Here is a 20,099-nt window from a genome sequence, read left to right as displayed (position 1 = left end):
CACCACGGGCTGCATGAGTTCTCCTTGGGGTCCCGAGGAGGCCCCGGGACCGGGCTTCCGGCTCAGAGGGCTGGTGCCCATGCCATATGACGGATGAGGAGGCTCTGCTGAATCCGTCATGATTTGCCTGTTGACCTCAATGATGTGCGAGCTGGATCTGGCCTTACGTGGACTCAAGTGGCGTTTCAGAGTCTCCCCAGGTTATTTCTCCATCTCCAGTATTCTGTGGCCTCGTGGATCCATCAGAGCACCACTGGGTACCCCTCACCTGCTCTCACTCACTCGGGGGCAAGTCAGGGTGGGACGAACCATCTTTGGCCCCAGTCATACAAATAGAAAAACTAAGACCCAGAGAGGTCAGGAGACTGCCTCATGGTCACGCAGAGTCAGAGGCAGGAGGAAGCAGTGTGGAGTCCAGATCTTCCAGCTCTGCATCCCCACAGGGCACTGGCCTGGAGACGTGACAGCCTGCAGGGCCATCCGACACGTGCGGACACAGCTTGGCCTCCCGGGAGTGGGCGCTGGGTCAGGAGCACGGACACACGGTCCTCAGGTCCAAGGCGGGCCCATGCCCGCCCCCTTGCATCCTTCAGGACCTGCCTTTAAGCCCTGGCGAAGTGCCCGCTGCACCCGGGTGCTTGTCCTGTGTTGTCTCCTCGGCTGACCTGTTGTCATGAGACGATGGAGCAGGGAAGGATCTTAGCAGGAATCCGATCTAGTTCTTGTGCTTTTCCTGAGCAGTGGGACCCATTGCACAGACCCCAGCCTGGTGTGTGGAGGCCTTTCACTAGGTTCAAAGCAGAAGAGCTGCACTGACCCCAAGCGGGGCCTCTGCCCAGCCCTGTCCCCTAAAGGTGCCTCTCAGGTGCTGAAGGGCAGCTTGAAAATCCTGGTCTTGCCAACCCTGCTCACTTCAGTTTACAGTACAGGGCCTGAAGGGAGCTCCCCAGGCAGGGGTGTGGTTGGGATTCAGCTCGCCCAGCAGGTCAGGCTGCAGCTGGGACAGGAGCCCAGGATGCCAGCCCGTGGTGCAAATGCCTTCTTCCCCCCGTCTTAGCTCTCTGACTTGTAATTTAAAAACTCCATCTTCTGGGGTGTTCTACAGTCTAATTTGCGTAGGAGCATGGCCAAGCTTCTGTTTTTTTCATTCATTACACGGGGAGAACTACAACCCTGTCGGGAGGCTGCCTGGAAGACCACGTAGGTGGTGGTGGTGAATCCCCACTGCCTGGCACCCTGGAAGGTTCCCTACACCTTCCAGGTGGAGTTTTTCTTACTGTGAGGACTGAGGCAGGAGTAGCCCCAGGTGACTGTCCAGACTCAGGGAGAGGACACCAAGAGAAGTTCTCTTCCCTGTTACCTGCCTTAGTTCCAGATGGAGCCCCCCGAAATCCCCGTGGGGACAGGGATTTATTCAGCTGCAGGAAGTGAGTTTGTCCGTATTCAGAATAACTGGTGACTGACGATGAGACGGTTTGGGCACCATTTGGTCCTCTTGGGTAACTGGGTGAAGTTTGGTCCACATTTGAAACGGTGTCTCTGCCGTCTTCATGCGGCGACTCTGGATAACGTGATCTCTCTCTGTTCCAGGGTGACATTGGACCCACAGGGCCACAGGGTCCCCGAGGACTGAGGGGCTTACCGGTGAGTTTTGCTTTGAGACTAACCTGCTCCCTGCTTTGGCAGGGCTGCTACCATGGTAATATTTGCTTGGTTCATCCTGGTACAGCCCTATGTGTTGTTAAAAAAATGACAGAACGTCTTAGCAGTTGGTAAATAGCCACTGCCCTAAGCCCCCCTAGTGGCCTAGGACACACTCTCCGGGCTCTTTTCTGGGACCGCCTACCCACAACCCACTCGGCACGGCAGGAGCGCCGTAGGACTTCCCCTCCAATCATGCTCTAGCTTTAGGGCATGCTGGCGTTCAGGGCGTGCCCTGTATGAGTTCACTAGAGCTGTCATTGCAAAGAACCGCAAACGCAGTGGCTTAAACAACGGAAATTCATTGTCTCTCAGGTGTGGAGGGTAGAAATCCAAGACATTTATTGTCTCACTGTTCTGTAAGCTAGGAGTCCAGGATCAAGGCGCCAGCAGAATTGGTTCCTTCTGAGGGCTGTGAGGAAGAATCGTCCCTCAGAAGGCCTTCCTTAGCCTCTGGTGATTTGCAAGCAATCTCTGGCAACCTTGGCCCATAGAAGCATCACCCCAGCCTCCTCCTTCACCTTCACATGGTATTCTCCCTGAGGACGTGTCCCCGGTCCAAAAGTCCCCTTTTTATAAAGACACCGGTCATATTGGATAAGGGGCCCCTCCTACTCCAGTATGACCTCATCTTAATTAATTACGTATGCAAGGACCCTATTTCCAAGTAAGTTCAGGTTCTGACATACTGAGAATTAGGACTTCAACATATGGATTGGCGGTGGGAGGACACAATTTAACTCATAACACGCCATGTGGTTAATAAATATTTTGAATATTATCTCTGCCCATACATGTACTTAAGTGAATCTTTCTCTAATCCAAGAGCAGCCTGAGCGAATATGGGAGAGGGATGTAGAAGATAAGTACTTACATTCCTGGTTCTGTGTCAGAAGAAGCACCTGCCGTATCCCATTTAACCCAGGGCCCTTGTCACAGGGGCCGCTGTAATGTCTATGTGCCTGTATATACGAGCATAAATGTGACCCGTGATAAGGGTGCGAGGGTCATACATGATGGAATGTTAGAAAGTAAAGAGAAAATTCCCTCTTCATCCCCTCATCCCACACTCCAGAGGGAGCCACTGTTAATAGCATTTTGTGTATCTTTGAAAGTATTTTCAGTATACCTACTAGCACACAGACAGAACGCACGCTTGTTACACACTTCATCTTTGCATCTTGCTTATTTTGCGTAGCTTGTGTGCATGTACATATATTTTGAGTGAGTAATGGAATCAATGAATGAGTGAGTAAACCTGCAAGGCAGATATATGGGCTTTCTGGGTCCAGGTTACGCAGCTGGCGAGAGCTTCCGGCGGGGATTTAAACCCAGGACTTTCTGACATCATATCCAATGTTCTCCGCCTCTCGTGGCCGTGGCCGTGAACTGTGTCTTCAGGCTCCTACGGAAAGAACGTGGGGGGCGGCAGGTCACATGTGTTTGACTCACCAGGTGGTGCCCCACTCTCCCCTGATGGGGCCACAATGGCTCAAATCCAGCCTCCCATCCTGAGTCGGCGGCCTGTGAGGGTTCAGGGTGCCCTCCGTGCCCGCAGTCTGTGATCCCCAGTGGCCAGAGGAAGGGCGCGACAGCCTTCTGATCAGGGCGCATCCTCTAAGTAATGACTTGGAGCCACGCTGGTCTGTAACAGCTGTACGTGTGACATCAGGCCCTCCGCATCCAGCAGTCTCTCTGTCCCACTGTCCTGCTCTGTGAGGTCCTGGCAGAATCCTCTCTTCTGTTTCTTCCACCAGGGTAAGAACGGATCACCTGGATCTCCAGGAGACCATGGCACTCCAGGCAATCCCGTGAGTACTGTCCCACTGCTGTGACAGAATCAGGGTAGGCTTTGAAAGGTTGTGTGGTTTACATCACAGACTGTCTGGTCTCTGTTTCCAGAAGCCTCAGTGGGAAAATATGGTGTTTGGATGGCAGGAGTAGGCTGGAGGAAAGGGGAGCCGCGAAGGGTGTCTCTCAAAGCTTAAAATACACGTGATTCTGCACTTGGCTCTCTGTTGTCTACGACCATAGACATCCAACAGGACAAAACTACTGAAGACTAAAAAACACATGTGTAATAAGGTTGCATGGTAGTTGATGGATGTTTTTAGATGATGGAAGGACAAGGTCAGGCTGACCGACCCTTACAATCTCAGACAGGGCAAGGGTGCCTCGTGGCGATGCCTGTAACACAGGTTCGGCTGAAGAGGGTCCTCCTGCCGGTGAGCAGGTGTTAGCAAGAGATAACAACGGGTAGGTAGTAGAAAGAGGGTGACATGAGTCATCAGCAGAGTCCTGGGCACTGGGTAGCAGGTTCTGGATTTGGGGTTCAGGTCTGGTAGATGGGGAGACATGGTGGGGAACATTGGTCCTTGATGGGGTCTAGGGGTGGATAAGTGACAGCCTGTCTGCTAGTCTCCTCCCAGCCCAGCCTTACCGTATATTTATTTGGTAAAATTGGCAACCCTGTTGAGAAGGCCACCTTTGTGGTGTGTTGTTCAAGCGGCAGATGCGTGAGGTAATGGGCAGAACAGTCTGGCCAGCTGACCGTTGTCACTGTGGAAATTAGGGTGACCCGTCAGTCTTGATTTCCCAGGAAACTTCCTGCTTGTAGCCCTGAAAATCCTGCATCCTGGGAAACCCATCATCTCCCAGGCAAACGGGGCATCTGGTGGTCCTGATAGAACCCCATCTGCCTGTTGGACCAGGGACAGCCGTGTTAAGGCATCTAACTCCTCAGCACACGTAGTGACATTCCTTAGGAACCATCGTGGGAATCTTGTCGCCTCCGCTGAGATGTCACAGATAGGACGGGGTTGGGTCCTGAGGCCGATCCGTCCCCAGTGCAGAGCTGACCCCAGAAGAGCTGACCCACGTATGGTGGCGGCCCAGAAAGGTTAAAGCTAAAATTCCCGAACACCTTTCCCCCAAAGTGCACCTGCCAAACCATGGGACGAGCTGGCCGGAGGGGAAGAGGCACAGTCGGGGGGCCCCGTACACAGCAAGGTGTTTTGTTTAATGTTTGTCCCATTTTGCTTCTGTTGCTTCGAATGGGAGAGCCGTTCACTGTTTGCAGGAGACTCTCCTTCTGCCCCCGCACCCCGTGGGGTGCTCACAGTACCCCATCTCTCCCCAGCCCAGCCCCTCCGTTTCAGGAAAGGGCTCTTCTATTTTGTTCACGTGCCAGGTCTTCAGAGTACAGAGGGGTTACGAGGTTTCTGAATCTTCTTGAGTTGACACTTGACCTTGAAGAATTAATGCCCTGCTTTCCCTCTGCAGGGCCAGAAGGGAACCAGAGGAGAAAACGGCAGCCCAGGGCTCCCTGGCTTCCTGGGTCCCCGTGGGCCGCAGGTGAGCATAGAACGCTGTTGGGGAATCTCCCCGGCTGGCCCATCGATCGCTGTCTGTGCTGGAGCGTGACTTGGGTGAAAATGTCCGTTGTAAAGACAGTCGTGTTGTCTGCAACGTGCCGGTGCCGCAGAGCTCACTGATGTTGTGTTCTGTGTCGTAGGGTGAGCCGGGAGAGAAGGGAGTCCCAGGCAAGGAGGCAAGTACCGCGCACCCCTCTTCTCCTCTTGGTGCCCTTTCCTGTGGGAGACACAGGCTCACTTCGTGGGCGGGCGACACGTGCTGTCTCACGGGGCCCTGGGCCTAGCAGGGCTCCCACGCGTGCTGTGTTCCGCTGTTGCTGTCCGGAAATCCTAATGCTTTCTGAACGAGGCGCCACGCCTTCACTCTGCGTAGGGCCCACCAGTTAGGGAGCCGGCCCAGGGTACCATCGTGTGATGTCTCTGACTTGTCTGTGGCTCTCCGCACCCAGTCCATCAGCTAGTCCTGTCCATTCTGACTCCACGATAACCTCCCAGCTCGGCCCATCTCTCTCCACCTCTCCCGCTGGACCCTAACGCAGACCGCCATCATCTCTCACCTGGACGTTTGCAGTGACCTCCTAACTGGCTTCCTTGTGTCCAGCCTGCCCCCTGCCCCACTCCTTCCCCACTCACCAGCCAGAGTGACCTTCGTAGAACAAACGTGAGATCATGTCAGTTTCTAGTTCAAGCCTCGGCTCTGTGCCTCCTGTCAACAGAGACGCCCCGGCCCTGGTCACTTCCAGCCCTCAGGATGGACAGGAGCAGATGTGGGAAGGCACGTTTCAGGAAGCACAAGCCCAGGGTGACTGGCGTGTAGACAGCGGGAGGGCGTGACCAGGGCCGGAGCAGGACTCTTGGAGGACCTGCCTTCTCCAGGACACCTTGCCCTCAGCACACAGGATCCGAGAAGAACTGAGAAGGGCAGAGAGGGATGCCCGAGCAGATGGGGTGGCCCTGGTTAAGTGACCACCTCCTTTGGTTTCATTGCAGGGGACCCCTGGGAAGCCGGGAGAGCCGGGACCCAGAGGAGAAAGGGTAAGTGGGGCAGGGGGACTGTGTCCAAGGCTTTAGGAAGCAGCCTGGCCTGCGGAGCGGCTCCTGTGGTGGCCTCTCTGTTCTCTGTTCCCCCCGGAAATTTGTGAGCCCCCAACGGGAGGCTTTTCCCGAAGTTGTAGTCAGTGATGTTGGCTTTTGTCATGGTTTTTTGGTTGTTATTTTAAGCAGTAAAGTCATCGCAATTACAAATTCAAAGGCGAGCATGCCCAGACTTTGACAGATTTCCGTCTCTCCTCTCCGTGTGCGAACGCCTGTGTGTGACACGCTTGGAGCCCAAAGTGCCAATTTGCCAGGAGCCAGATCTGTTCCTGGAGGTGACAAGGGAACAGATTTTCCCATAATGAATCGCCTTGGCGCTGCGCTCAGAAAGCCCTTCTTTACATTGCATTCCTCCAAAAAACAACAGGAAAGAAAAAAATCACTTTTTTTTTTTTTTTTTTTTGGAAGAAACGCCGGTGAGGGGAGGGGGCATTCTCTCACCGCTGCCAACTGCTGCTCCCTCCAGAGAAATTAGACATCTCGTCTGCCCAGGGCCCTGCGCTTGGTCACCCGTCACACCGTCCCACTGTTGCCCGACACGGACGGCACGCCACCCCGCTTCGACCCTCCGTTTGTTTTCCGTGGTGCTGCAAAGAATTTTCTCTCTGCTTTCCTTGCAAGTTGGATGAGTGAGGAGCTGGCTTTGCCTGCAGGCCAGAGCAAAATGGAGGCAGAGAGCATCAGGGCTTCTCACCCCCACAGATCTCTCTCCCTCCTCCCTTCCCAGTGAACATCATTCCCATGGCTGCTGGTTCCTGAGCTTGGAGCTGGGGGAGGGGCTGTAGCTGGGAGGGCACTGAGGGTCTTGCTACCCAGCAGCTGGCCAGCTGGCCCCCGGGAGCTGCTGGAGTTTTCGTTGGGAGCCGGGGAATTCAGACGGCAAGTATGAATCTTCTGGATACCGGATCAGTACCTAGAATCTTCTCGAATACCGAGTCAATAATGGCGAGTTGCCTTCCCCCGTTAAGTGGCCTTCCCCTGTTTCGTGGAACGTTGCCAGATAGCGGTCAGGTTCCCCATGCCTTGGACTCCAGAGAACATTTGAAACATGGGACAAGTCCTCTCACGGCAAAGGGATGTTGAGACGTTTAAAGAATAGGGAATGCCGCACCACAGGCCGTGGCGTTGAGGGGCACGAGGCACCAGGACTCTCCTAGACCCCTGAACTTGAGATCACCCACGGATGGCAATGTCCCCATGAAGTGCATCACCTTCGAGAAATTTAGGTGACCCCCTCAAATCTGGGTAAATGCCTTTTTAAATTCACTGCTCTTTCTGTTATTGTTGAAAAAGCAATACAGACACGTAGTTAAACAATACAAATTGCAGAAAAGTGGCTGCAGTGAAGACTAGGTGCCCTTCCACCAGGCCCTCTGGTCCCCGTCCCCTCCCCAGGTCGGTCGCTGTACACGTCCTCTGTATCTTGCCCTAGTCTGTGCGCGCAGAACCACGTGGGGTGTGCGTGTCAACACGCTTATTACTAGATCCCCTGCAACGTATCAGACTTTTCCCACCGTTTTGCTCTTTTTGTTTTTCGTGCGTGTATGTGGCAGATGGTCTCATAACTGCACCGTCTTCCTTTTCCGTGGCTCTGGGTCACGCCCATAGCCATGTCCCATGTCCGGTTACCTGTGGCTCGTCTTTTTCTTGCTGTTTCCCCCCCTCTGCTGCCTCCAAGCAGTGGAGTTTTTACACCCTGAGGCTGTTAGCCTGGCCGCCGTATTTTCAGACTCTCCGACGACTGAGGCTGGCTGGTCAGACACCCGGTAGCAGATAGGGCAGAGGACTGGACCGCCCCGTGGTTGCCATGGCTCCCAGATCATCGATCCAGCACTTCAGTCCTCGGACCAGCGATGGGGAGAAAGGGGTCCCGGGCAGTGTCGTCCTCTGCGGGCCCCCTTGGGCTGAGAGGAGGGGGCAGATTCCCTGCGGGTGAGACACCTCTGGCTGACGAGTGCCACCATCCCTCCAGCTGACGGAGAACAAAACTGGGCCTGAAGTGGGCCAGAAGCTCCGGCAGTCGGGCTCAGCGGCTGGCCTTCTCTAGCCAGGCAGGTGGAGCTGCGCTACTGGGACGGAGCACGGGATTGGGATTTGGAAATCAGAGCTCATGTCTTGTCCTCTGCAGACTAGCAGTGTGATGTGGGCAGGTAGCTTTGTCTCCCTGGGCCCTCGTGTCCTGGTCTGTGGCATCAGACTTGAGTCATGGGCCTGCCAGGGCCGAGGTCTCCTTTCCACCGCTGAGGACGCAAAGGGCCGGCAGAGCCCCTTCTGTAGCCGCACGTCTTGTCTGGCCTGGGGGCGCCTCCTAGGCCTTTGCTCACTGAAGCGCTTCTTTCCTCCCCTAGGGAGATCCTGGCATCAAAGGTGACAAAGGACCTCCCGGTGGGAAGGGTCAGCCTGGAGACCCTGGGATCCCAGGCCACAAAGGTCACACAGGCCTAATGGGCCCCCAGGGACTACCTGGGGAGAATGGGCCGGCCGGGCCGCCGGGGCCCCCGGGCCAGCCAGGATTTCCAGGACTGAGGGTAAGGATATTGGGGCTCCTTGGGACTGAAGGGGAAACCCGTGAGGTGTGTGGGCTTCAGAGGGACCAGGTTACAGATCCCAGTAACCTGCATGACCCGGGGCAGGTGACCTCTCCTCTCCGAGCCTTCCTTCCGCATCTGCCGAAAGGGGCGAGGAGAACCTCCCTCCCGACGCTCGCTGTGATGGTTAAAGGAGGTAACGCCACATGGCTTACAAGGGCTCCAGAGCAGCGTCCCTCTCTCTCAGTGTCCTGCACCCCCGAGGCTCCACTCCTCGGGCTGTCGCGCGCTTCTGCCCCAGGACCTGGTGCCGCAGGCCACTGAGAGGGTGCAGCCGGATCTCAGTGACCAGAGCTTCCCGCGGGGACTGGCTCTCCATCCCGCGCCCGGCTCTGCCTCTCTCCTGTCTGCCTGTCTGGGGTACTCGTTCTTCCCTTTGGGTCCAGCTTTTCCCAAATGTAAAAGGAAAGGCTTGTTTAGAGCAGTGTTTTTTCTTTGAACATACTGTATTCCCGTGGCAGACTTCTTATTTTTCACAGACTTGTAGCATCGGCACACGCTGGCTGTAGAGAGGTAAAGGCAGAGCTTGGTGGACGTGTCAGTGGGGGCTGGTGGCCAGGTCCCCGTGACCTCCCCACCCCGCCTCTGCAGCCCGCGTGGCCCTCGGGGGACCCTCCGGTTCCTCAGAGCACAGGCTTACATGGTCTTCAGAGCCCCCGCCTGCTCTGAGGTTCCGTGTCACTGTCCCTGCCAGGGCGCCTGTGGCCAGCCTGAGCTTCCACCACCGTGAAAGAGGCCAGGCAGCCAGCCCCCCACCCCTCCTCTGAGTCTTTGCCAAGTTCTCCTGCTGCTGTGGGTAGCGGTGGACATTCTGGGACTAACCTAAAAGATTATTGACCAGAAAGGCAAACAAGAGAATAAGGACACAGAGCCCATCTCACGCTGTGCGAGACGCTGGGGCTGCGGAGATGAGCACAGTACAGCCCCCAGCCTTGGGGGTGGACACCGCCCTGAAGGGCTCTGATGACGAGGGGGGAGCCCGGTGCGGCAGCAGGTCTGCTCGCGGATCCGTCTAAGAATCGCACGTCGCCGTGGGCGCCTGGAGGTGGCGCCCGCCTTCTCTGCCCCCTGACCCATCGGTTTCTGTGACCAGAGCAGGGCAAGCCAGACCCTGGGGACCAGAGCAGCCAAGTGACCAGTGGGAGGAAATCAAACACGATTTCATGCAGGAGGCAGCCTGTGAGCGGGTCCTGCAGGAAGATGGCATTTTGGCAGGGAGAGGCTCAGAGCAGACCTCCCGGGTCCAGAGCTGGGGAAGGGGTCTGTGCGGGGACGGGGGGAGCAGGGGCCCCAGAGAGAAAGGGGTCGCCGTACGTGACGGGATAACGCCGCCCGCATGGCGGGGAGCGGGCAGACGGCTCCAGGTGTAAAAGGGGTTGAGCTAGGGAGCTATGGTGTATGGGGCTGTGACCGTCGTGGCTTCCCGAGCCATCGCAGGTCTCAGGAGGCAAGGGTTCCTGGGAGGATGAACGACTCCGCCTTCCCTCCCTCCTAGGGGGAGTCTCCATCCATGGACACCCTGCGGCGGCTCATCCGAGAAGAAGTGGAGAAGCAGCTGGAAAGTGAGTAGCTGGGCTTTATCACAGCCGTGTAGGTCGGGTCCGGGGTGCTTTCAAGAGCCCCAGGAAGCAGTCCGTTCACTCATCCTTCAGGACTTGTGTAGCCAGGTTGGAAAAGGCAGCCTAAGAGCAGCTCCGGTAGCAATGAGGGTTGAGGCGCCCCTTGCAGGCTCCAGCCAGCCTTCTCTGGCACAGATCCCGCTCCAAGCTTCTCCTCAGGGCAGCTTGAATTGCCGCTGCTTGATTACCTCCAGGAAGCTCAGCATCTACAGAACAAGCTTCTCGCGATCCTTCATTTCTTCTGTGCACTCAGTTGTTTATCTGACGAGGAAGCAGCCCCGACAGGCCTGCAGCGGGTCTGTTAGTTAGAACTCACAGCCCGGGGAAGAGACAGAGACATAAACAGACAAGGCGGCTTCAGTACAGTAAGAAATGCCTGTGGTTTAATTTGGCACAGGGGGTGTTGAAGAGGAAGGATGAAAGTACCTAGGATAGCTCAGGGGGCGGACAGGTGAGGAAGGGCTTCCCGGAGGGGGGGCCATGTGAGCTGAAAGCAGGGACAGGATCCCAGGCCTTCGGAGCAGCCGAGCCCCTGAGGGGGGCCTGAACCACAGTGCTTTCAAGGAACTGGAAGCCCTTTAATCCTACTGCACTGGATTTACGGTGAAATCCCAGTCCTGCATGAGCCCCATACACGGCAGGTGCTCAGGAAGGGAGAGAGATGGGAAGGTAACAGTAATAACACGAGCGTGCAGGGCCGGCCCTGTGTCGGGTGGAGTCCTCAGCTCTCAACACATGCTAACTCGTGGAAGCCTTGGTGAGCCTGTGAGGCGCGTGTGATTGTTAGCGTCAGAGATGCTGAGGAACGTAACCAAGGCCGAAGAGCTGGTAAGTGTCTGACCAGGGTTTGCATGCAGGCAACCGAGCTGCAGAATCCAGGCTCCTAACAGTCATGTTCTCTGGACCAGTGACCATGCCCACTGCCCTATGTGTGGGAAGCTGTTAGGGGAAGAAAGTCACAGACAGCTCTGTAGTAGGGAAGATCGGAAACCCACTGCCATCCCAGGCACGGATGGACAAGCGGGAAGGACATGTTTATTCACGTGGTGGTGTCTCAGACAGTTATTCTGCACCTGGCACATGGCAGACTCTAAATGGAGTAGGGGACGCAGCACTGAACAAGATGACCCTCTTCCCTGCCCTCTTGGCGTGTCCAGGTGAGCATGGTCTGTCTCCCTACGCAGGAGAACCAAAGACGATTCCCCGGAGTGGACAGCACAGAGCTGGGGTTGGTGGAGAGGAAACCAAAGGCTGGAATGGTGACCCCCACCCGGCGGGGTGGGTCCTGAGGGCGCCCGTGTGGCGATCCCCACCGTCTGCTCTCCGAGGGTTGGATTTATCGGTGACAGGAAGGGCCTCCGCCCGTGAGGAGTTCCCAGCCCTTGGGCAGAGACAAGCCCTGTTTTGAACTAGTTTAACTGGAGCGTCTGCTGGGCTGAGTCCTTTCTTCCAAATAATCTTCCGAGGAGGAAACATCAGCTCCACTTTCAAGATGAGAGAATCAAGGCTCAGAGAAGTGAGGCGTGAGGCCGGGTCTCAGCGCTAGAGCACAGCCCTCCCGCCTCCCTGCGTGAGACGATGAGGGGCTGCCGTGGGAAGCCGACCCAGCAGGCTGTCAGAAGCCCCCGACTCTGCCTTGGTTCTGCCACCAGGGTACCGGGAGGGTGTCCACATGCCTCTCTGGGCTGGGTCACGCCACCTGCGAGATGAAGGGCTTGGCCTGATTGTCTGGGCCGTATGGCCAGCAGAGCAGAAGCCCGTGCTGGCCCTGGGGCGGGCTCTGTATGCCCAGTGCAGAAGGGGGCGTGGCAGCCGGCAGTGGGACCTCTGGGGCTTTTGAATCAATTCTGTAATCTTCACGTTTCAGACGCCTAAGGATCATTAGTGATATCATATCCAGCCCTTCATTTATAGATGAGGAATTCAGCACTTAGGAGAAGTCCCTAAGCTGCTCTGTGTAAGCCACTTAAATCCCACCCACCCCCACCGGCCTCAGTTTCCCCAAACTGACAGTTACAACAACAACTTCTGCTGCTGCTATTACTGCTGTCAGTGCCACCTCGATCGTAGCAGCAATGTCCACGCAGCACTTAGCTTGTTCCAGGAGCACTTTCAGTGCCTTGTCCCATCTGCTCCATCCTCACACCAGCCCAGTGGGGTGGTGGTGATTTCATTGCATCCATTTTGCAGAAGAGGCAACGAAGGCTAAGGGAGGTCAGGTAGCTTGCCCAGGGCCACGCGGCCGGCAGCGGCTGCTTGGGGACCCCAGCCCAGGCTGCCTGGCTCCAGAGGCCACGGCTGTAGGTACAGGTGCCATGCAGTGTGCTCTCGATGTAGTTTCTCTTACTCTTGTTTTGCAGCTGTTACTGTCTCCCCAGGGCTGAGCTTGGCAGTGAGCTGCCATCCTGTCTTTGGGGCAGCCCTCCTTCATGAAATGTCTCTCTGTTTTTCCTGCTCCACAGCCAGACTCGCCTACCTCCTGGCCCAGATGCCCTCAGCGCACACCAAGGCCTCTCAAGGCAGACCCGGGCCCCCAGGGCCCCCTGGAAAAGATGGGCTTCCAGGTCGGGCAGGCCCCATGGGGGAGCCAGGACGGCCTGGGCAAGGGGGTCTGGAGGGACCCTCTGGGCCTATAGGTCCCAAAGGTGAGTGAGGACCCAGGAAGGTGCGCTTTGTACACGACACGAGGGCTGAGGAGGAACCAGGGTGCGTGGCATGCGTGCCACTGAATATGCGTGATCCAGCCCATTCTTCTGCCCTGCAGCCTGCCAGCACCCTGCATTGTGGCATCATGTCATTTCTTCATGTGCAGAAGAGGGTTTCATACTTGACATTTCTGCAAAATGATGCTTCTGCCAGGAGCACTGAGTCTGTTTCCTCCTACTGTCTTTTCTGTCTCCATCTCCACTGCTCGAGTTCCAGGGAGTAGCACGAAATGCCCCTTTTCCCCTTTCGAGTTAGGAAGTCAGTGAGGATATAAGACCTTTAAGGTCCAGGCAAATGGGCATTAAACACCAGCTTTACATGTGAATAAGGTGGTTTGAGCTAAAGCTGGACGTGGCTGCCAACTCTCCTGCTCTCAGAGAGCTGCCTGACCTGGACGCAGCTGCTGCCGGCAACAGGGGGTCTGTCCTTCAAGGGGCGGCGCCAGCCCCACTTAGCACAGCGCACTGTGGAAGCAGGTCGGAGGCACTCTCTTTGCAGGCAGACAGATGTGAAAGGGCAGGAAAGGACATGAGCCCAGACTCACCCACCTGCTCATTCACCCTTTCTCTCTGGCAAGGAATAAGCACGTGGTGGGGAAGAAGCGGTGCTGTGATCTCAGCCGGTACTTGGTGACTGAGGTGGGGGGAATGCATGCCCCTAACGTCTTCCTCTTTCAATCTTCCATTCCTTAGTTCTTTCTTTTTTTTTTTTTTTGGTTGCTGCAAGGTTTGCGGGATCTTAGTTCCCCAACCAGGGATTGAATCCACGCCCTAGGCAGTGAAAGCTCGGAGTCCTAACCACTGGACCACCAGGGAATTCCCTCTTAATTCTTTATTCATTGATTTATTCCTTGTAATGTTTCTCCTACTGAACTTTTTGTTAAGTTCGTGTCCGAGTCCTACTTCTTTTGGTTCGTAAAACAAAATACATGAAATCAATGTCAACAAGAAAACATAAGGCATAGAAAACATCAGACTATGACAAAAGACTGACCAAATGTAGTAATCATAACAATAAATAAGAGTGGCCTAAAATCTCCATGAACTAGCAAAATTTCAATTTGGATTATAAAAGAAAATATCATATGTTGCATACAGGAAATATTCTGGAAGCAACATAGCAAAAAAAAAAGGAATGATGAAAAAAAAGTTGAGAGAGACAGTTTAATCAAGTTTGTGTAGTATTAACCCAATATAATCTCAGATATCCTCCCGGGGGAATGGACCCTCTTTCTTCTGAACATCTATTAGGATTTTAAATTCCTATGATTATTAGGACTTATCTGATTCTGCTTCACATTAGAATTTCTTTGTGCCCTGCTTCATCTGTCTTATTAGAATTCAAGCTTCTTGAGAGTAGAGCTGTGTCTTACGTACATGCAGGTTTGTTTATCACCCAGCTCCTCCTTGATAAAGGTTCAAGTAAAATGCTTTTAGAACATGGTGAAGAGTAGGCGTATGTGAGTGGATGTGGATGGGAATATGTGTTTGTATACAAGAGAGTGTGGGTGTGAACATTTGGGTGGCTGTGTTTGATGTGTTTATCAGTGTATGCGTATTTTTGCTAATATATGTGCGAATGTACATATGTGTATGTGTAATTGGGTAGTTACGCACTTGAGTGAATGTTTACGTGTATATATGTGTATTTGAGCAAATGTTTGGAAGGAGTGTCCAATTATTTTGGTGTTCACATGGGCGTCTTTCTGAATGCAAGTGTGTGCTTGAGTGTGGGTGTGAGTGTGTGAACAGGAGCTAGGGGTGTGAGTGTGTGCTTGAGTGTGGGTGTGAGTGTGTGGACGGGAGCTAGGGGTGCGAGTGTGTGCTTGAGTGTGCATGTGAGTGTGTGAACAGGAGCTAGGGGTGTGAGTGTGGGTGTGAACGGGAGCTGGGGTTGCGAGTGTGCTTTAGTGTGCTATGAGTGTGTGAACGGGAGCTAGGGGTGCGAGTGTGCTTGAGTGTGCTGTGTGTGAACGGGAGCTAGGGGTGCGAGTGTGTGCTTGAGTGTGGGTGTGAGTGTGTGGACGGGAGCTAGGGGTGCGAGTGTGAGGGGCGTGCAAGCCGTGGAAAGCACACCAGCAGTGCTGGCCCTGCCCCCCGCGTGGTGGGGCTCCCTCTCTCTGCCACCGTCCTGGGTCTCTACCATCAAAGATGCATGTTTCTCTCACCAGGTGAGCGAGGAGCCAGAGGTGACCCAGGTGAACCTGGAGTTGGCCTCCGAGGCGAGGTGGGACCCGCCGGGATCCCAGGTAGGAGCGGGCGCTGGGCTCTCAGGTGGGGAAGGGCCCGCCAGCAGCAAGTGGGCTGCACGGGGCAGCCCTCCCACCTGCATCGCCAGGGGCCTTGGGAGCGGCTGGGAGAAAGGGCTGCCTTAACTACTGACGAGGCGGAACCCAGATTTGTTTTATTACATCTTTCTAAGACGTCAGCTTCTTGGCTCACTGTGAGAACTGTAGTATATCCCGTGAGTTCTTGAGGTGTATCCCATGAATTAAAAGTCCTGTGAAATGGTCCTGAAGAAAACTGACTTGACCTTAAATAAGTCAGGACAGTGCTGGGGACCGTGCTTCTCTTTCAGACGTGCCTAGTACAAATTAACTTCTCTGGTGCAGTGCTAAGGGACCTTGCATAAAATAATAATGTTTATTTCAGTTAAACCAACATTTTCCAAACTCACCTGAATGTAGGATGCTTTTTCTTTCACTATGTAATTTAATACCCTGTTACTATTCTCAGAACACATTTTGGAGAATGCTGGCCACATGGCAGGGTGGCCAGCCGTCCTGGCCTTTCTGGGGCTCTGGGGTTCCTGGGACATGGCCCTTTGAGTTTTGAAACCTGAACAAGCTGGCCACCCTATCTAATGGTTGTATGGGACTAACTCTAGAACACAGCAGTATCGCACTCCGAGATGAGGTGTGGAAGAACTCAGACTGAATTGTTATCAAACTCCACCTCATTGAGGCTTCTATTTTTATTTAATTTTACTTTGTATGATTCCCCGTGGTCATTTCTGAATATTAGGCCTGCAGGTCATTTTATTTTTAGTACTCATATCTTCTTGATTTTCCAAATTTCCTATGGTGGAAATGTTATTCTCATGAGAGAAGATAACTAGACACACATGATACATATTTGTGATAGCTTGCCTACTTTTCAATAGCTTAAAATATTAAGAATATTTTAAAAATAAGGCAATTCCAAATAAAGATTACAAGGCCGAACAGAAAGCATTGTGATGGGGGAGATAATTGTACCAGAGGCTGAGATAATGACTAGATGTCAGTGGTTCCCACCTGAAGGAATGAACAACACTGCTGGCTCAAAACTCAGTCAAGACAGGAATACAATAGATTAAATAACTACTACTAAAGCATGAACAGAATTCATGCAATGTCCAAAGATCATTTAAAGGGAAAAGTTTACTTTTTGTTTATTTTATGGAGGGACTCAGATTTTCTAACAAGGTGATTACTAAGGCTTAAGGAAGAATATCACTGTTAAGGTTAACTACAACACTTAGCACTGAGCTTCCCAGTTGCCAAAGCAAAAAGGGAGATTACATATGATATTATGATGCTTAATAAATGGAGGCATAGAAGTTTGTTTTAAGTAAACAACCTAAATGGGAAAGGAATTTGAAAAAGGATACACGTATATGTATAACTGAATCACTTTGCTCTATACCTGAAACTAACACAACATTGTTAATCAACTGTACTCCAATATAAAATTAAAAGTTAAAGAAAAAAAAGATTTAACCAACAAAAAAAAGGAAGTTTGTCTTAGGTAGTATTTTCTGGATCTAAATTTTGGGCTCTCAGTTCCTTACTTACATTGTCTTTGACTCTGATTTGCAGAGTAGTTTAATGTAGTCCATGTATGTGGTTCAAATTTAACATATAGATAAAGCCTAGAAACTACAGAATAAATGGGACCATTTAGATACTGGCTAATGGAATGTGACTAGGTATCTCCAAGGATACATGAATTGCGGCTGACGGTTAATGGTAAGGACTTGGTGTCCCAACTCGGATGCACCTCCTAGAACCAGACACAGACGGTCTGGTTTCTCTTTTCCTTGTAACAGAGGATGCGTTCCCTACCTGGCCTCCATCTCCCCTTGTTTATTTCTCTCCTATGGCACCCTGATTACTGTCCTAGTCCAAACCGTTAAGGCAACCCTTTTCCTGCAAAGCAAGGTGTCCACATTTCCTCCTCTCTCCAGCCAGGGTACCCAGACCGTGGGATGTTCTGAGGTTGTTGAGTCTTCAGTCCATACTGAATGGAAGTAGCGAGATCAGGGCTCATTTGCTCCAGAACGAACTTGAACCACCTTCTGTTTCTTTTGCTTCTTGGGCCAGGTCAACCCGGGGAACCTGGCTATGGTAAAGATGGGCTCCCCGGGGGTCCCGGTCCTCAAGGGGAGACAGGACCAGCTGGACACCCTGGCCCCCCAGGACCCCCCGGCCCCCCTGGCCAGTGTGACCCCTCCCAGTGTGCCTACTTCGCCAGCCTTGCTGCTGCTCGACCTGGTAATGTGAAGGGCCCCTAGAAGAGTCCCGAATGCCAGGAGACGGCGGTGGATTTCTGAAACTTGAACGCAGAGCCCGATGGGAAGCAGAGGTCTTGAGACATTTCAGCCTTGTATTTTTTTTCTTTCTTTCTTTTTTCATTTGTTTTTGTCTTATTTTCTCGAGAGACCTCAACATTATTAAAACCAACAGATGCTGCCGGTCGGTCAGATTATCATTATTATTGTTGTTGTTGTTAATTATTATTATAATTTCATATGGTAATGCTTTTCGAGTTTTTCTCCTCTCCTCTCAAGTTGGGAAAACTTGATTCGTGGGGCAGGGGACTGTTTGGTTCTCTTTCTTCTGACAGCCCCCATTTGAAGTGTAGCTGCCAGTTTTAAGGAAACTCTCTGTGCTATGAAACCCCGACCAGACACTTGCCAAACTTACCTCTTTCCTCAAAAGGAGACTTTAAGAAAATGAGGCAATGGGCTTCTATTCTTGATTGTGCCCAGAGGTCGCCCGGGGAGAAATTATCCACCAGTCGCTACTTCCCAGGAGAGAGAAGTAAAGCAGGAAGAGAAAGCATTTGCAGACACGAAGAACATCCTGTCCTCCGGATGCGAAGCGCGCGCAGAAGGGCGCAGACTCCCTCCTTTGGGGCCAACTCAGCACCTCGGTGTTTCAAACCTGTGGGAGTGAAAAACACTGTCGCACGGCTCGCAGCAGCTTCCTGGAGTCCCACGTCTGCACCAAAGATGCGGGAGCCGGTGTGGGAAGAGTAGCCCCGTGTGTTAATGTGGCTTCTGAGCCGTGGACAGAACCCCTCCCTGCCCCTCGCTGTTGGTTTCACTCTAATTTTGAAATCAGGGGTCCAGAGACCACTCCCGTGTGTTTTCCTGATGGTGGGCAACTGGCCGGGGTGCTGGCCAGAGCTGGGAAATGTGTGCTTCCAGCTTCTGGCTCTGAAATAAATGGCATCGAGTGTGTGTGTGTAAATGACATGCCCAGCTGGAACGGGTGCTCAATAAATCCAAGTTTCCTTCTCTTCGGTTTCCCGTGACGATTCCCTTCTTATCGCCCGCGTCTGCCCCCACGTAAAGCCCTCAAGGCTGGGGATGCATCATTTTCCCTGGGGCGCCCAGGCCAGAGCCACGGTCCAGTCCACGTGCTGAATACACACGTGGGTGAGCTACTGCGTGTGACCGCGCCAGTTCCTGGGCAGCGTACTTATCCAGCACCTCCTTTTTATCACCTGTGTGCTAGATGCTTCTAATCAATTTAGGAACCCGGAGTACAGACATCCACAGATGCTGGAAGGGTCCATATGTAGAGAAATATCACTGCCACAAGTTAGAAATAGGATCCAAGACCTACTTCTCTCATTGGAGCTGAATCTGGGGGTCGGTGGGTGTCAGGGTCCTCGGGAAGCAATGCCTGTCAGTGCAGGATGAGACGACCTCCTTCCTGTTTTTGCACGTCTACCATCTCAGTGTATTCACACAACCGTAAAAGACACAAGGGCGTTATTATAATATCCTTTTCTGTTTGAAGAAACAATCCCAAAGACCTTAGATATCCTCTAATCCAGTGACTTAACAAAAATTTGACCGTGACCCACAGCAAGAATGCAATTTCTTTGTGAGTCAGTGTATGCATACCTAAATATAAAACTAGGAGAGCTTACTTATCCTGACCACAAGGCCCTCTAACGTTTACTATTCTATTTCATTACAAAGATGCTCATCACAACCTACTGAGTTGATGCCATGAGCCACCAGTGCGTTGCAACCTACAGTCAGAAGAACAGTGCTCTGGTCTAGAGGGAAACTGAGGCACGGAGAGAGCCTGTCTCGGCGCAAAGCCTTGTGTAGAATCCAGTTCCCTGATGCCCTGAGCATCTTTTTTCTCTGCACGTTTCATTTTGCTTCTGTATTTTAAGCCGTCCATCATCTGGACCGAGAAGAAGGGTTTTATACAACAGAAAGAATGATTTGGGTGAGTCCACAGACTTCTTTGATTATGGGAGTTCTCAGACGCTCAGGTGGGGTATTGAGAGGGGCAGGGGCGTTCCTTCCCTGAGGGTCTTGGATTCATCCAGCTCCCCATGTGGCTTGGGAGTGGCTGCGTTTGTGGGCAGCTGGGGGAATGCGTGGACTGTCCTGAGTCCTTTCCAGGCACAGAGCTTGATGGGTTTCTGGAAATAAAGACGACTACCTCAGCAGCACTGAGGATTTTGGTAATTTCCAGCTCAAAATACATGAAAATGCTAGGCAGGGAAGTGCAGGGGTGTGAGGTGGGAGCGGACCGAGAGGACAGCGCGCTGCGGTTCCCTTCTGCCTTGGCAGGGCAGCTCCTTCCCCGGAGAAGCACCTCCAAGACCACGGCCTGCTTCCGGAGGGGCTCTCGGGGCGGGTGTTGGGCGCGCGGGTGATGCTGGTAGTATCTGGCCTGAGAACCGTAGAAAGTCAGTGACAGGTTGCAAGAAGCATCACAGCAG

At 53.2% G+C, this 20,099-nt stretch overlaps 1 protein-coding gene across 1 annotated transcript in view; it reads left to right on the top strand.

Moving 5' to 3' along the window:
• Positions 1-18,640, top strand: part of COL22A1 (collagen type XXII alpha 1 chain) — a 260,806-nt gene extending 242,166 nt beyond the window's left edge. The window contains exons 55-64 of the mRNA XM_027132542.1: positions 1,591-1,644; positions 3,459-3,512; positions 4,984-5,055; positions 5,216-5,251; positions 6,066-6,110; positions 8,519-8,698; positions 10,254-10,320; positions 12,840-13,022; positions 15,254-15,331; positions 17,447-18,640. Coding sequence (XP_026988343.1) covers positions 1,591-1,644; positions 3,459-3,512; positions 4,984-5,055; positions 5,216-5,251; positions 6,066-6,110; positions 8,519-8,698; positions 10,254-10,320; positions 12,840-13,022; positions 15,254-15,331; positions 17,447-17,637 — 960 coding nt within the window. The 3' untranslated portion in view covers positions 17,638-18,640. The remainder of the gene's footprint in view (positions 1-1,590; positions 1,645-3,458; positions 3,513-4,983; positions 5,056-5,215; positions 5,252-6,065; positions 6,111-8,518; positions 8,699-10,253; positions 10,321-12,839; positions 13,023-15,253; positions 15,332-17,446) is intronic.
• Positions 18,641-20,099: the final 1,459 nt, after the last annotated feature.

The sequence above is a fragment of the Aethalodelphis obliquidens genome, unplaced genomic scaffold (genome assembly GCF_003676395.1).
Source record: "Aethalodelphis obliquidens isolate GAN/ISIS:26980383/991018 unplaced genomic scaffold, ASM367639v1 scaffold41, whole genome shotgun sequence".
In the NCBI taxonomy this organism is placed as follows: Eukaryota; Metazoa; Chordata; class Mammalia; order Artiodactyla; family Delphinidae; genus Aethalodelphis; species Aethalodelphis obliquidens.
The sequence above is the reverse complement of the archived record's forward strand: the minus strand, read 5'-3'. Positions and strand labels throughout refer to the sequence as shown.